Source organism: Microcaecilia unicolor, chromosome 2 (genome assembly GCF_901765095.1).
Source record: "Microcaecilia unicolor chromosome 2, aMicUni1.1, whole genome shotgun sequence".
In the NCBI taxonomy this organism is placed as follows: domain Eukaryota; kingdom Metazoa; phylum Chordata; class Amphibia; order Gymnophiona; family Siphonopidae; genus Microcaecilia; species Microcaecilia unicolor.
Window position 1 is genome coordinate 220,722,492 of NC_044032.1, and position 17,540 is coordinate 220,740,031.

General features: G+C 44.2%; 1 protein-coding gene across 1 annotated transcript in view; it reads left to right on the top strand.

Moving 5' to 3' along the window:
* Positions 1-272: 272 nt before the first annotated feature.
* PRUNE2 (prune homolog 2 with BCH domain) overlaps positions 273-17,540 on the top strand; it is a 499,460-nt gene continuing 482,192 nt past the window's right edge. Inside the window, 1 exon segment of the mRNA XM_030193721.1 lies at positions 273-349. Within this exon segment, the coding sequence (XP_030049581.1) occupies positions 314-349 (36 nt within the window). The 5' untranslated portion in view covers positions 273-313.

The window sequence follows — 17,540 nt, forward strand, 5'->3', positions numbered from 1 at the left end:
GTGCTGAGTCCTGGCGCTTCTCCTTGCAGCGGTGCTGCTGTGTTGCAGACGCTCAGCCTGCCCCGCCCCTCCGCTTACTCTTGGGCGCTGTCCATGGTTGCGGGCTGGTCTGACTGACGTCGCCTGCACAGGACACGCCCGCGCGTGGTCAGTAGAGACGATCGGTGCTGGGGGGGCAGTCTCGTGGGGACTGTGCTGAAGGGGCCTCCCCGTGACGCACCCACTTCCTTAATAGGAAGCGCCGTGGAGCTCCGGGCACTGGGCTGGAGGAAAGTAGCGGCTGCAGCATCAGGGGCTGCCGGGGACGATTACCATGGAGGAATATCTGCAGCGCACTAAAACCAGGCTGGTAAGGGGGGTGGGGAAGGGGTTCATTTGGTTTGCAATTTTGCTTTTATTGACCACTGAACGGGAGAAAAAGCAAAGTTTCGGATTTGGGGGTTTGGAGTAGGACAGCTCAGAGAGTAATTGGCGAGGCTGCCACTCTTTCACTTATTATAGGGATCAAGGAGGAGAACTTTCAGTGCGCTCAGGTTGCAACTTGGCTAACAGTTACTGTATTTGTATGCACACATTGAGGGATATCTCTGTGTTCTCTGCGCCGCGTGCACTGTGATGATAAATTGGAGCTTGCGGGATTGCCTGATAATATTCACTGATAAGGTGACAGAACGATAGAAGGCGATTGATGAAGTGTCCAGCACTTCACTTGCATGTTGACAGATCTAATTTTTCGTTTCAGTGTTTACTCTGAGGATGATGTCAGGTAGCGTCTGCTGTCTGCAACGGCTTGAAACGATCAATATTTACTGAACTGATGCTGGTCTCGTTAGTTAGCCAGTTCGAGTGTGTGACCATCAGTTTAAGTAAAGGCTGTACCCTGCACAGCCCATGTGTTGGCATGGGCACAGGAACAGCTTTTTTGTTTGGTGGGAGGGGAGGCAAACAAACCAGTCTCTTTTCTGTCCCCCAACCAGGGCAGGTGTTAGACATGCTGAGGCCCAGGGCAGAAATTCGGGAAGCAAGTGCACAGGCAGTCTGTGCCTTCTTTAAGCTTCAGACTGGTTTGGGCTTCCACCTATAGCAAGGGGGCTTAGGACAAGTGTCCTTGTTGCACCTCTGCCTTTGCCCCAAAGTTCAGTGGTTGCTGAAATGTGGGTCAGGCTGTGGCCCCAGTGAACACCCCATTCCCTCTCTGCCTATGAGATTTTGGTGGAATATGAATATTTGCATTCAGCCATAGTTCCTCTCTAAGGCCCCAATGCTCAGAAGCAAATGCGGGTTTTAGAGGCCATAAGCACCAGACCAGACTACTAGTGCCTGCATTTACTTGTGCACAATGTCCAGACCCTTACCGCAGGAAATAACAAGCTACTACTTACTACTAATCATTTTTATAACACTACTAGATGTACACAGCACTGTACCTTCTCTGTCCCTAAAGGGCTCACTATCTAATTTTTTGTACCTGGGATAATGGAGGGCTAAGTGACTTGCCCAAGGTCACAAGGAGCTGCAGTGGTAATTGAACCCAGGTAACCAGGATCAAAGCTGACTACACTAACCATTAGGTCACTCCTCCACTCACCCCAGACCAGTGCTAATAGCAAATTGTGAGGAATTGGGCAGAACAAAAAACATTTTCAGTTTCAAGCAGCTCTCTCAGGCCCACAAAGCTGTTAACTTGGTGACACAGTTTAATGGTTTTGTTATTGTTTTTGTTTTGTTACGTTTGAAGCTCTGTGGAGAAAGTGGAGCAAGAACAGGTGCTAAAGTCCATATTAAGAAGTCATGGCATTCTCAGGATATGTGATGAATGCCGTGGGTTTAGTCATTCTATCAGGTTTTATGCTTGCTGGTGAACAATTCCTGTTCTTACTGATCAAGCACATTTCTCAAAATTCTCTAGCACTAAATTGATCTTTTATAGACCATTGCATTTGTTAATATTTAATAGATGCTTTCATTCTTGCCCAATTGTTGTTGAAAGCAAAGCACACATTACTAACTAAAGTGCTCTTCAATCTATGAATTATTATGAAACATTTAAAGTCCATAATACAGGAACGTGCTACTTTTTTTTTTAATAAGTTGCATAGATGTTTATACTTCTCCTGTGTAATGGTTGCACAACATACAGCCCCTGCCTTGTGACGACTGTTCCTAAAGGTTTAAATGTTAGTGAAGCTTTCCAATTTTAATATTCAATTCAAGTATTGCTGCTGGTTTCACTGTACTTAATATTGGCACTTGCATCACATCTGTTCCTGACTCACACATGAACAAAGAATACTATGATAACCTTATAAATTGGAGAAATAATTTTGGCTGCAGCTTTATTAACCAATCAAAAATTCATAACCAACACAAATAAAAATGTTATTATCACTATTTCAATGCAACAGTAAAATGGCTGATTTTCTATTTTTGTATTACTGTACATGCACTAATGCTGCCACTAGCACATAGCCATTAAAAAAAAATAATGCCCCGTAAGCATATACTGCTACCCATTTTGAAACTAATCAGTTAGCGTGTGCTAATGTAAGTGTGCTGATTAACACAGAAACGCCGATTCTCTACCACCAGTTGCAACCCAACAACCAGAAAATAAAAAATAATTTTTAGTTCATGATAGTACATGCAGATTTGGGAATTACTGCAGGACACCTGAGCCCATCCCGCAGTGCTGTAGCGAGGGTGCCTGACACCCGGGGCGGGTCGCCGCTGCACCCCCCCCCAGGTGCAGGGCACGGTGCACCCCCTCTCTGGAGCGTACCCCCCTGAAATGCACCCTCCCCCCCGAAACGCACCCTTACCTTGCAGCGGAGGGCAGGCGGGAGGGCCGGTCCGCCCCCAGTGCACGTCACTGGGAGCTGCGTCGGCTCTGCTGCTTCCCTGCTTTCTCTGCCCCGGAACAGGAAGTAACCTGTTCTGGGGCAGAAAGAGCAGGGAACCAGCAAGCCGACACCCCCCCAGCGGCGTGCACCCGGGGCGGACCGCCCCACCGCCCCCCTTCCTACACCACTGCCATCCCGCAGTAATCTCTTTTAATAATTCACTAGCTCTTACCACAGTTTTGTAAAAGGACCATGTAGAATGTGGTAAAGGAATGATTAATTTGAGCTTAAAGAAATTTTATCTTTCTCTCTTCCATTCTATTTCTCTAAATATATATTGTTCATAAGCTGCTCCCCAGAGAATTATGAATAAAAAAAAAAAAGAAAATAATGCAAAACTATGGAAAATCAGTTGCTATAATTGTTTATGTAACCCATGTAACTTTGTATGTCTACATGCTTTGAAAATGAGTCTGTAAATGGAAAAGTAGTTTAGAAGTTGACTGCATTTTGAGTTTGGTTTTGGCTTTGGTGCCAAAACTTACCCGAAATTCAAATTTGGCCTTGTTCCGATTTCGGACAAAAATGTAACAGTTCATTTTCAGCTGAAACCAAAACTTCCTCCTTCACCAAACCGAAAGAGATCCCACTTCCCTCTCCCCAAACAGAAGAAGCCCTCTTCTGGACCCATCTGTAGGTTCTTCCCCTGGGCCTACCATTGCCACTGGAGGTAGCGGCAGCCATTTTGAGATTGGAGCCGACATGGGCAGGAGTGAGTGGGGATTGCTTTTACCCCAACTAGCCATTAAGAAGTGGGAACTCTTTCAGTTTGGGGGGCAAACGATGGTGGCAGAGGAGGTAGGGGCTGAGCTGGTTTTGGCTTCGGTTTTAGCCGAACAGTGAATTTTGGCTGTAGATTCAGTTTCAGCTGAAACAGAAAAAAAACGGTTTCAGTTGCCCTCTACAGTATTTCAGCATTTTTAGAAACTTGTGCTACTATAACAAATCTCAAGTCTCTTCATTTCTTGATGTACTATATACGGTGCTCACATCTACGTGGTTAACAATACATATGGGTAGAAACTTAATGTTGCTAAACCTAAAAGAAGCGAAATATATAATAAACCTGAGAGGGGAAGAGTAAGAAAAAGGAAAGAGGCGATTGAGCTCCCTATTATATACTCCAGATGTGTATCGCTCAGCTTCGGTATGCACAGAATGCCACATGATGTTAAATATCATAAAAAAGTTTATTGAAAAAAATGTTTTAAGAGCTGCTTTGAATTTGCCATTTGATAGTTCCTTGCGAAGATATATGGGCAGGTTGTAATAAGGCTTATATCATTCTAGATACTTCTGAGAGGAAACTCTTCAGGCCACTAATTCAGCTCTTACACTTGCATGCAAAACCACACACAACCACATTCACATCTGCACACACCCATATACTATGCACATGCATTCACACACTCACAGACACACACACCTAAAGATAGTCACTTGGATGATGTATGCTAAGCATGGACTATGTAATAGCAATGACCAGTGGCATAGCTACCTGGGGCCACGGGGGCCTGGGACTCCGAAAATTTGGCCCTGGACCCCCTGCCGACAACTCTCTCGACCCCCCTCCTGCCGACAACCCACCATCGCCTACCTTTTCTGGCTGGGGACCCCAACCCCCGCCAGCTGAGGTCATCTTCTTCCGGCGCAAGGCTTCGTTCTGTTTCTGAGTCTGACGTTCTGCACGCAGGATGTCAGACTCAGAAACAGAACAAAGCCTTGCGCTGGAAGAAGAGGACCTCAGCTGGCGGGGGTTGGGGGTCCTCCGCCAGCAAAGGTAGGTGATGACGATGGCGGTTGGTGGCGGGAGTGGGGTTGAGAGGGTCGGCGGTGGGGGGGGGGGTCAAAGTTGTTGTTGTTGTTGGTGGCAGTGGTGGTGTGGGGGGGGGGGGTTGGCGGCAGTGGGGGGGGGCTAAAATGTGCCCCCTCACCTCGGGCTCTGGACCCCCCTTCTGCCAAAGCCTGGCTACACCCCTGGCAATGGCACACATAATTGCTGTTATAGAATTACTAGGGGTAAATCTGCATTTATTTGCCTAACTTTAGGTGTGAGTATGTACGCTAGCTCAGTGGCTGGTGTAAATGCTAGTATTCTAGCACCAATTGCAGAAAAAACACGGATGTGGAAAGAACAACAGAATCCCACGGGGAAGCACACAGCAGGATACAGGAATGGGAGATGGATCAGGCACTTAAAAAACGGACTAAGGAGCACCCAAAATATGAACAAAAGCTTATATAGATGACTCTTAATGATGACTTGACATGGTACCACATTTCGGCACAAACATGCCTGCCTCAAGATTCTCTTGTAAGTGTTGTTTTACAAAGATAATAGTTGCAATTGAATCTGTCTTCGGTGATGAAAATGACAGTCACACCAGGGGCGTAGCTAGGTGAGGCCACGGGGGCATGGGCCCGCACAGATTTAGTCCTGGCCCCCTCCACTTTTGACCCCCTCTGCCGACCCTCCCCTGCCAGTTTTGATGCCCTCAGTTTCACTTAAAGGAATGTGCAGGACGTCAGGACTCACAGCACAGATCAGCGAATGCGCCGGAGACCGGTGCTGAAGAAGACTAAGGCATGGCGGGGGTTGGGGACCCCCACCAGCAAAGGTACCTTGTGGTGGCAGGGTGGGTCGAAAATGGTGGGGGAGGGTCGGTGGCTGGGGGAGGTGGGCTAAAATGTGCCCCCCCACCTTGGGCTATGGACCCCCCTTCCGCTGAGGTCTGGCTATGCCCCTGAGTCACACATGAGCCTGTCTTCAAAGACTGAACTGCTAAAAGAGGTCTTAAGAAAGACCATTTATTGAAAAAAAAATGGTCTCTCGAACTTTCGCTACTGGCAAATGCAATCCTTACAAGAGACTCCTGAGGCAGGTATGTTTGTGCCGAAACATGGTACTGTGTTGAGTCATCATTGAGAGTCATCTATAAAAGTTCTTATTCATATTTTGGGTGCACCTTGATCTGTTTTTGAATGTCTGATCTGTCTCCCATTCCTGTTTTCTGCTGAGTATTCTAGCACCCACACGTGGAACTGCTTGGCATGCCCCTGACCCGCCCTTACCCCTCCCAGGTCCACACCCCCTTGCAGTTGTGCACTCTGGATTTTGTGCGCAGAATTTATAGAATACCAATTAATGGAAGCTATGTCTGTAAGTATTAATTAGTGCCAATTAAGACCAATTAGAGCCAATAATTGGTCAAAATTGCCAATTAGCATCTAATCAATCTATGAAGTGATGTGCACAACTGACATTATTACTGGTGCATGCAACTTTGCATGCTAAGCAAAAAACTGTGTGCGCAGGTTTTTGTGCGCAAGTTTATAGAATTAAGGGGGTAATGTCATGAAACTCTGTTGCTGCATCACAAGAATAAAATCATGTTGCGGTGAGTAATTCAGGCAAGGTAACATAGGCAACTGCCTAGGGTGTCAAATTTAAAGGCGCCTGTAGGATCTCCAGCACCACGAGGCTCTCCAGGGTGAAGTGCATGTCTTGATTTAAAGGGGTGTCACTGTGGCCTTTCTCTGCTCCTCTTCCGGCTCTCGGTTCTTTGGGATCTCTGACATCCCCTTCCCCTGCTCATTGGAGTCTTCTGTCTTGTGTGCGTGTGGGACCCAGAAAATCCGGCCTGGTATCTCATGTTTTAAAACATTTTCCATTTAGTTTTGTCTCATCTTGCTGCCTCTCTCTTTTGTATGCAGGGCTGCCGATAGACTGGGCCAGGCCCGGGACAAGGCCGCCCCCGGGGCCCCCTCCACCCGCCACCGGGCCCTCTCTTCACCCCCCCGTGCCCTCTGCACTGACCTTAAGCGCCTCACGCAGCAACAAGCAGCGGCAGACCACTCCTTCCTTCCATGTCCTGCCCTCGCGTAAGTTATGTCAGGCGAGGGCGGGACACAGAAGGAAGGAGTGGTCTGCCGCTGCTTAATGTGCTTTCGAAGGTGAGGCGCTTAAGTTCAATCAAATCTTGAGGCACCTCCTAGTGACATAGATAGAAGAATTATTATTATGGCCATTAATTTGCTTCTTGCTTTGTCCCTGATAATTTCACACAACTCTGTTGTTTTCTTTTGTGCCTTTCCCTTACTTCTTTTGGTGTCCCCAGGTAATAGCACCAAGAACCTTTATTCATAAGTGCCCAAGGGGGTTTCTCCATGTTGTATTCCCCCCCCTCTTCCTATCTAGCACAGCCATGTTAGAGTCAGTCCTGTGATTGAGAGATGTGAACCCTGGTTCTCTCCAGAATACACCGCACAAATGCCAGCTGGTCAGCTAATCCATTGTGTAGTGACTAGGATATCCTCTTACTGAGGAGAGTAAATGCTGCTTCCACAGAAGCCTCTGTTCTTTTGATAGTAGTTCTTCTAAAGCCAATCAATATTTGCATCACAATAAATCCTTACAATTTGCTGGGTAGCAAATATTGAACCATAGCCTGTAAATCATCAATGCAGTAAAAAACAAAAAAACAAAAAACCCTGAAAAGCCCTTGAAGCACAGGAAATGTGAAATTTTGTTGAACACAGCACTGTATGTAATACCACCATAAAACTGACAATAATTTCTGTTATATGCAGTCCAGACCTTAATTAAAAAAAAGGTATTTTAGCACATATATATTTTGGATTATAACTTATGCCTTTCTCAGAGGTTCAGTGTGAGTTACATTCTTTTACAGTAGAGATTTTCCTGTCCCCAGAGGGCTTATAATCTAACAGTCTGATATTCAAAACTAGTTATCAGGTAGCAACACCTGCTATCAGGATAACCAGCGTTCACCAGATCCAGCCAGTGATATTCAGCAGCATTATCTGGAAAGCAGCACTGTCAGTCATCTCTGGGTAAAAATAGAAACAGAAAAATGTAGGCAGATAAATACCATATGGCCTATCCAGTCTGCCCATCCATGGCATCTACTCTCCCTATCAGTCCCTCAGAGATCCCATGTACATGTCCCAAGCTCTCTGGAATTCAGGTAATGTTTACGTCTTCACCACTTCCGCTGAGAGGCTGTTCCACAAATTCACCACCCTTTCCGTAAAGAAGTATTTCTGCGGACTACTTCGGAGTCTATCCCCTTTCACCTTCATCCTATGCCCCCTCATTCCAGAGCTTCCTTTCAATTGAAAGAGACTTGCCTCCTGTGCATTTCTGCCACATAGGTGTTTAAATGTCTCTATCATCTCTTCCCTCTCCCACTTTTCCTACTGGCCATTCCTCTCCCTATGCACCCAAGCATCCTTCTAGCTTTCACCATCACCTTTTCAACCTGTTTGGCCACCTTAAGATCATTACAACATGCAATCACACCCAAGTCACGCTCCTCTTTCATGCACAAATGTTCTTCACCCCCTAAACGGTACCATTCTCTTGGGTTTTTGCAGCCCAGATACATGACCCTGCATTATTTCGCATTAAATCCTTGCTGCCAAATTCCAGACCATTCCTCTAGCTTCAGCAAGTCCTTCCTCATGTTATCCACCCTATTGCAGATTTTGGTATCATCTGCAAAGAGGCAAACCTCACCAGACAGCTCTTCAGCAATAAAGCTTACAAAAATGTTAAAAAAAAAAAAACGGCCCAAAAACTGAACCTTGTGGCACAATGGTAACATCCTTTTCTTCAGAATGAGCACCATTTACTACTACCCTCTGTCGTCTTCCAGTCAACCGGTTACTAACCCAGTCAGTCACTTTAGGGCTCATACTGAGGGCACTCAGTTTATTTGTCGTCTATGTGGAACCGTGTAAAAAGCTTTGCTAAAATCTTAAATACACCACTACCAGGGTGGTTTGGGGTTCAAATTATGGGGTTGATATTCAAAGCAATTTAACCATCCAGAAACAGCTCCTGGCCAGTTAAATTGCCTGTTCACGACTAATTGCTAATTATCAGTGGGATTTAACCAGTTAGTGCTGCTGAAAATAACCAGTTACCGCTGAACTGAAAACTGGCTATTTTGGGAATGTTCTGGGGTGGAGTTGGCACTTGGCTGGTTAAGTGCCAATATTCAACATTTAACCCGCCAGGTTAACCGCATAAATGGGACTGCATAAAAGCCAGTCCTATTTTTATGCAGTGCTGAACATCGTTTCTTAACTGGCTATGGGTAGCCAGCTCTGGAAATCTGGAAATTCAGTGCCAAAGCTTGGACCTGGCCTGGCATTGAATTTCTGGCTTTAACGCTGGTGGCTCTCAGCAAAATGCTGATTTCTGCCGGCTGAATATTGGGCCCTAAGTTAGATAGTCCCTTATACGCAAGTCACAAATGACTTATGGGGGTTGGCAGGTGCATGATGGTTTCTTGGTATACTACTATTTATTGGGATTTATTAACTGCCTTTATGAAGAGATTCACCCAAGATGGTATACAGTAGGTACAGTTTAACATAAAGCTTACAATTTTGTTAACAACATAACAATAGTAAAATAACCAAGAATAAACTGAATACAATAAATGAGGTAAACCTGAAAACAGTAAATTGAAACCTAATAATAGAACTACCGTGAAACAGTATAAAAAATATACACATTTAACAGCACTGAAATTCAAATACAGGAGAGTGGCTAGAACCAGTCTAAAGCAAACGTTAATAGCAAGGTAAGCTTTGTGCATCTGACACTGGATCTCTATTCTAGATCATTAACCCACTCCCAAGCTTGACTAGTGAGAGCAAGGACAGTGTGTGTGTGGAGGAAGAGTGGAGTGGAAGAAAGAAGGTTGGAGCGAACATGCTATATTTGACAGTGTGCCCCAGGTCTTGGGATGGTGAGGGTCAGAGAAGTTGTCCGGACCCAGTGGAACTGAGCTAGTGTGTGGGTCAAACCCGGGGTTACATATACATTACCTAAAATTTACTTGTGCTCATTATCCTTCATTATAAACATATTTTTGTCTATGCTGTATATGTATTGGCTGTGTTTATATTGTTCTACTGTCTATATAATGCAAGTAAATCTCTCTCAAATCAATTAATTAAATGGGAGGAAAAGACTTCAGATGCTCGGCAGCATCTGAAGTCTTTTCCTCCCATTAATTGATTTGAGAGACATTTACTTGCATTATATAGACAGTAGAATTATATTCTTCAGCAAGTACCAGGTGGTGGTTGTGTTTATATTATGCAATTTGGTCCTGCCTAAAATAGCCCTAAGACCTCATGGTTTTTGACCTAGCAAGGCCAAATGATTACCACTGCAGCTATCTGATAGGAATATCTGTTAGAGCTCATCAGTCAACAACTTTCCTCTGGTTTTTATGTGTGTGTGTTTGTATGTTCAAGGATACAGTCCATTTATTTGCTTTCTTGCTGAATTCAGGATATTTATTTATTTATTTATGACATTTATATCCCACAGTATTCCTACCCATAGGCAGGCTCAATGTGGCGTACAATAATTAATAAGCAACAATAGTACAAAGTACAGTAGACAAGGTCACAGGAGAGAAGAGAAACAACGAAGGAGGAAGAGGAAGAGAGGGGAGGAGATAAATCAGCAAGGAAGGAGTCGTGGGCTAAAAGGGTACGGCACCTGTAGGGCTCTTAGTGTATGCACTGTCAAAGAGGAAGGTCTTGAGCCGCTTCTTGAAGGTCGGGTGATCAGAAGTGAATTTGACCTCTCGAGGCAACCCGTTCCACAATTGAGTGCTGAGGTAAGGAAAAGAGGAGCCATAAGTGGTCTTATATTTGAGGCCATGAGGGGCAGGGTAGTGGAGGTTGAGGTACGAGTGGGCCGACCTACGGGAATTCCTGAGCGGCAGATTAATGAGAGTGTCCATGTAGGAAGGGGCATTGCCATAGATGATTTTGTGCACCAATGCGCAGGTTTTGAAGGTGATGCGGTCCTTTACAGGAAGCCAATGCAGCCACTCGTGCAACGGCCTCGAACTGTCAAATCTAGACTTGCTGAAGATAAGTCGGGCTGCTGTATTCTGAGCTGTTTGCAATTTTTTCAGGAGCATACTTGTACATCCCCCATAGATGCTATTGCAGTAATTGAGATGGCTAATCACCAGGGACTGGACAAGACCACGGAATACATCTCGAGGGAAGTATGGCTTGATACGCTTAAGCCTCCAGAGAGTGTAGAACATTTGCTTGACTGTAGAGTTCACATGCTGCTCTAATGTCAAAGATCTGTCAAGCAGTACTCCCAAGATTTTTAGGGATGACGAGATAGGCAGGACAAGCTCAGGAGTAATCAATGTAGGGGGCCAGAGTTTGTTATAGGGAGAGGAGAGGATCAAGCAGTGCGTTTTCTCAGCGTTGAGTTTGAATCTGAAGGAGTTGGCCCAGTCGAGCATGGTGCTAAAGCCTTGACGTATCCGATTGGTAATTTCAGTGAGGTCTTTCTCAAAAGGGAGGAAGATTGTGATGTCATCTGCATAGATAAACGAGTTCAATCCCAGTTTGGAGAGAGCCGTTGCCAGGGGGATCAACATCACATTGAAGAGGGTAGGCGATAGTGGGGAGCCCTGTGGCACACTGCAGCCTGCTTTCCAGTGGGATGAGAAGGTGGAGTTGGCATGTACTTGGTAGGATCTTGTTGTAAGAAAACCTCTAAGCCAGGCAAGTACATTACCACTTGCACCGAAGTAGTCAAGGAGCCGCAGAAGTATACCGTGGTGCACCATGTCAAAGGCGCTGGACATGTCGAACTGCAAAAGTAAAATGCTCTTCCCTTCAACTATTTCCTTCTTGAAGTTGGATAGGAGAGTGACAAGTACAGTCTCAGTACTGTGGAGCGGTCAAAATCCCAATTGCGAGGCATGCAGGACATTTATTCAGGTGCTCACTGAGTTGTTTATTCACCATGCTCTCCATTAGCTTTACAAATAGGGAGATGGAGGCTATTAGCCGGTAGGTAGTTGGTCAGATCACTACTGTTTTTCTTAGCATCTTTAGGTACCGGGGTTAGTAAGATGTTACCATGGCTTGTGGGGAACTTGCTAGTACCTAGCATGTAGTTGAGGTGCAGCGTCAAGTCATCTAGGAAACAGGCAGGGGCACTTTGGAGCAAGTAGTTGGGGCATATATCCAGCCTGCAATACTTCCTAACAAATCTGCGGAGCTCTAACTTGACTGAAGCAACAGAGAAAGTGGAAAAACTGGAGAGGCTATTGTTAGACGCTAGTGTATACTTATAGTGCTGTTCAAAGTACTAGGTTAAAGTACGTAAGTAAAAGTAAAAATAAATGTTTATTTTAATACTTAAGTAAAAGTACAATGAAGAGCACATTAAAAAGATTCACTTAAGTGAAAGCAAAAAAGTTACTGCCTAATATAATACTTTTTGAGTAAAAAGTAAAAGTACCGTGACTACAGTGAAAATTATTGTTAACATTTTTATCCCAACAATTTTATTGCTCTACAATTCAATCTACTTTGCTTTTAGTGAAACTAAATTTTGAAAATGACTGTCACTTGTGTGAGTGTGTTTGTGAGTAATCCACCACAGCTAAAAAGTCGTACAACAGCTGCACTATCGGGAAGTGGATTGTTCAGTCTGCTAAAAAGTTCCTTCAAATCAGGCCAGGCAGCAGTATTGATGCCTTTTAATTGGGTCTGTAGATATTGATCAAAGGAATCTCTGTCTGAAACACTTGACTTCCTTATACCAAAGAATGCTTTATCATCATCATTGTCGTTATCATCTGCATTAGTAGTAGTGCTAATTCATCACTTGCATCTTCTTCTTCGTTATCATTGTCATGCTGTCCAATTACAGAGAAGGCTTTCACAAAGTTGAAATCATTGTCTGTTGTTGTCCTAACTATTTTTCGTCTGATGGCAAACTCTGAATATCTTTAAGAACTGAAGCAAGAATGTCAAATGTATGAAAACTCTTCAGTCTTTATTATTTATTTGGATTTTGCTCACACCTTTTTCAGTAGTAGCTCAAGGTGAGTTACATTTGGGTATTTCTCTGTCCCTGGAGTGCTCACAATCTAATTTAAGGCCAGACAAGCAGAGTATCAATCTAGTGGACTGTCACACCAATGTAAAATTTTCCATGGGATGTCCAGCAGTCTGTTGTGATAGAGACATACGTCTGTTAACCAAGAACTGCAACCAGCTTCAGCTTCATCTCTGCTTTAAAGTGACCAAATTCATCACTGTTCTGTTTGGCTAGAGACTAGTAACCAGCTCAACAAACACAGGCGACTCATAGACTGTATTCCCTGAACACCAAACATTTAAGATGAGATGATCCACTGTTTGTGTGACAAGATTTGCAATTGCAAAATCCTGTTCCAGGTTTTCTGTTTCATTTGGTTTATTGAGGAATCATCATTTAGGTCTCTCTGTCACTTTTTTTTCTTACTTTTAACTGCAAGCATCAGAAGTAACTAGGTAAAAGTAGTAAAAATTGGCAAAATTATTAGTTTGGTAAAAGTAAAAGTAACAAATTTTCCTGTACTTCTTTATAAGTAAAAGTAACACAATTTTACTTAAGTACAGTAACTAGTTACATTTACTTAGTTACTATGTAACACTGCGGATATTTTAGTTGTTTTTTTTTCTGACATGTGCACAAGCTGTCAGTCTTTTAAACTTGCAAACAGTTCTGGCTGCAGAAGAAGAAGATAAGTTAAACCTTAAAACCTGGCATTAAATCCTCTTCACCAACCCTTCTGTGCTGCCCCAGACCTAGTGAAAGATTTCTCGCATTGTCCACACAGTAAAAGCCACTGCTTCCTTCTCTGCCTGGTACAGAATATTTAATGACCTCATTACTATACATGGAGGGGCATTTACATAGTAACATAGTAACATAGTAGATGACGGCAGAAAAAGACCTGCACGGTCCATCCAGTCTGCCCAACAAGACAAACTCATATGTGTATACCTTATCTTGATTTGTACCTGCCTTATTCAGGGCACAGACCGTACAAGTCTGCCCAGCAGTACTTCCCGCCTCCCAACCACCAGTCCCGCCTCTGGACAGACCGTATAAGTCTGCCCTCCGCTATCCTCACCTCCCAACCACCAACCCCTCTTTCACCCACCTGCTCTGCCACCCAATTTCGACTAAGCTTCTGAGGATCCATTCCTTCTGCACAGGATTCCTTTATGCATATCCCACGCATGTTTGAATTCCGTTACCGTTTTCATCTCCACCACCTCCCGCGGGAGGGCATTCCAAGCATCCACCACCCTCTCTGTGAAAAATACTTCCTGACATCTTTCCTGAGTCTGCCCCCCTTCAGCCTCATTTCATGTCCTCTCGTTCTACCGCCTTCCCATCTCCGGAAAAGATTTGTTTGCGGATTAATACCTTTCAAATATTTGAACGTCTGTATCATATCACCCCTGTTCCTCCTTTCCTCCAGGGTATACATGTTCAGGTCAGCAAGTCTCTCTTCATACGTCTTGGAACGCAAATCCAGTACCATTCTCGCAGCTTTTCTTTGCACCGCTTCCATTTTTTTAACATCCTTCGCAAGATACAGCCTCCAAAACTGAACACAATACTCCAGGTGGGGCCTCACCAATGACTAATACAGGGGCATCAACACTTCCTTTCTTCTGCTGGTCAAACCTCTCTCTGTACAGCCTAGCAACCTTCTTGCTACGGCCACCGCCTTGTCACACTGTTTCGTCGCCTTCAGATCCTCAGATACTATCACCCCAAGATCCCTCTCCCCCTCAGTACCTATCAGACTCTCCCCGCCTAACACATAAGTCTCTCTTGGGTTTCTACTCCCTAAGTGCATCACTTTGCATTTCTTCGCATTGAATTTTAATTGCCAAACCTTAGACCATTCTTCTAGCTTCCTCAGATCCTTTTTCATGCTTTCCACTCCCTCCCGGGTGTCCACTCTGTTGCAAATCTTAGTATCATCCGCAAATAGGCAAACTTTAACTTCTAACCCTTCAGCAATGTCACTCACAAATATATTGAACAGAATCGGCCCCAGCACCGATCCCTGAGGCACTCCACTACTCACCTTTCCCTCCTCTGAGCGAACTCCATTTACCACCACTCTCTGTTGTCTGTCCGTCAACCAGTTCCTAATCCAGTTCACCACTTCGGGACCTATCTTCAGCCCATCGAGTTTATTTAAGAGCCTCCTGTGGGGAACCGTGTCAAAAGCTTTGCTAAAATCTAAGTAGATTACGTCTATAGCACGTCAATGATTCAATTCTCCAGTTACCCAATCAAAGAATTCAATGAGATTCGTCTGGCACGATTTCCCTCTGGTAAAACCATGTTGTCTCGGATCTTGCAACTTATTGGCTTCCAGGAAATTCACTATCCTTTCCTTCAGCATCGCTTCCATTACTTTTCCAATAATTGAAGTGAGGCTTACCGGCCTGTAGTTTCCAGCTTCTTCCCTATCATCACTTTTGTGAAGAGGGACCACATCCGCCGTTCTCCAATCCCTCGGAACCTCTCCCGTCTCCAAGGATTTATTAAACAAATCTTTAAGAGGACTTGCCAGAACCTCTCTGAGCTCCCTCAATATTCTGGGGTGGATCCCGTGCGGTCCCATGGCTTTGTCCACTTTTAGCTTTCCAAGTTGTTGATACACACTCTCTTCCATGAACGGTGCTTTATCCACTCCATTCTCAGGTGTACTTTTGCCAGTCCCTCGCGGTCCTTCTCCAGGATTTTCTTCAGTGAAAACAGAACAAAAGTATCTATTTAGCAAATTGGCTTTTTCTTCATCATTATCTACATAGCGTTTCGCTGTATCTTTTAGTCCCACAATTCCCTTTTTAGTCATTCTCCTTTCACTAATATACCTGAAGAAATTTTTGTCTCCCCTCCTTACATTTCTAGCCATTTGTTCTTCCGCTTGCGCCTTCGCCAGATGTACCTCTCTCTTGGCTTCTTTCAGTTTCATCCGGTATGCCTTCCCGTGTTCCTGTTCTTGAGATTTTCTATATTTCTGGAACGCTAACTCTTTAGCCTTTATTTTCTCAGCCACTTGCTTGGAGAACCATATCGGTTTCCTTTTTCTCTTGCTTTTATTTACTCTCCTTACATAGATATGACGTCTAAATCTGACTTTGGACATTTTACTGAAAACATAAAAAAAATCAAATAGTGAAAATGACCATTTTCAAATCAGAAAAAGGTCTATCTTTTTTCTTTGCAAATAACCATTTTCTAGATCTATTTGGACCATTTTCCAAAAAACAAAACCCCCACCAAATTGAAAAATGCACAAAAGCAAGCCATTGGGACGTAGGAGGGGCCAGCTTTCCTAGTAGACTGACCACACAGGCATCTCAGCAGAGCAGTGGGGCACCCTAGGAGGCATTGCAGTGGACTTCATAAAGGTGCCAGGTATACATCTCATCACTACCCCCTTATTTTACATGGTGAGCCCTCCAAAACCAATGAAAAACCTATTGTATGAGAATTGGTGAAGACGTTAACAGTGTTTGTTTATTATGTGTGCCATTCTCCAATAAAGATATAAAAAAAAAAACCTATTGTACCCAACTATACACCACTACAATAGGCCTTATGGCTGTAGGTGTCACCTATATGTGGGTACAGTAGATTTTGGGGGGTTTCGGGGGGCTGACACTTTCCACTACAAGTGTAATAGAGTGGATTATGGTCCTGGGTCACCTTCTCTGTAGTGCACTATACCAACCACTAGGCTATTCAAGGGACCTGCTTACTGCTCTATTAGGTCTGGCTATAACATCTGAAGCTATCATAGAGGCTGGTATGTACTGTTTCATTTACATCTTTGTGGGGTGGGAGGGGGTCAGAGACTACTGAAAGAGTAAGGGGATGTCATTCCTTTATACCTGCAGTGGTCATCTGGTCATTTAGGGCACTTTTTGTGGCTTATTTGTTAATAAAAGAGGTCTAGACCAAAACATCTAACTTTTAGCCCTAGATATTTTTGTTTTGTTATAGCAGAAAAACGTCCAAGTGCTAGGAATGCCCAGATCCCACCCTTAACACACCCATGGCATGCCCCCTTGAGATCTGAATGCACTTCTGATGGACTTCATAGAAAAACATCTAAAAATTGGTTTTGAAAATACCAATTTGGACGTTTTTGTGAGAAAAATGTCCAAATGCAGATTTATGCCACTTTTTGGATGCTTTTCTCTTTTGAAAATGAGCTCCATTGTAATACAATCTGTGGCCATGTCTTCCATGTGAGTTAACACCTGCAATCAACTCTGTGCATTGCTCAGCTTTTAACGTATGCATAAAACCCTGTGGCTTGACTTGCCACTGCTTGCTACATCAGCCCCAAAGAATTCTGGGAGTTTCAGGAAGGTTCATGGTTACATTCTCTGCTCTTTTTTGTTGTTCTTCTTTTTTATTTATAACGTTTTATAGATATAATTACAAAATTAACTTGCCTTAAGTAATACAGTCAAATCAATCTGTACACATAAACAAAGCAGGAAAAAAAGAAACTACCATAGAGAAGAAATTACAGATAATAAGACTTAATAAGACCGGTGTTAGTCTGGTCGTGAGCCCTTGAGCCCAGGCCGAGGCCTAGTATAGGGTATTGGCCAAGGCCTAGGGTAGACCAAACAGGCCCTAAGCACCACCCCAGCCACCAAGCCCCGCACACACACAAGCACCACCAGAAAATGGGAGATAGAGCATTCAGGTGGGCGGCGGGCCTCACGGCC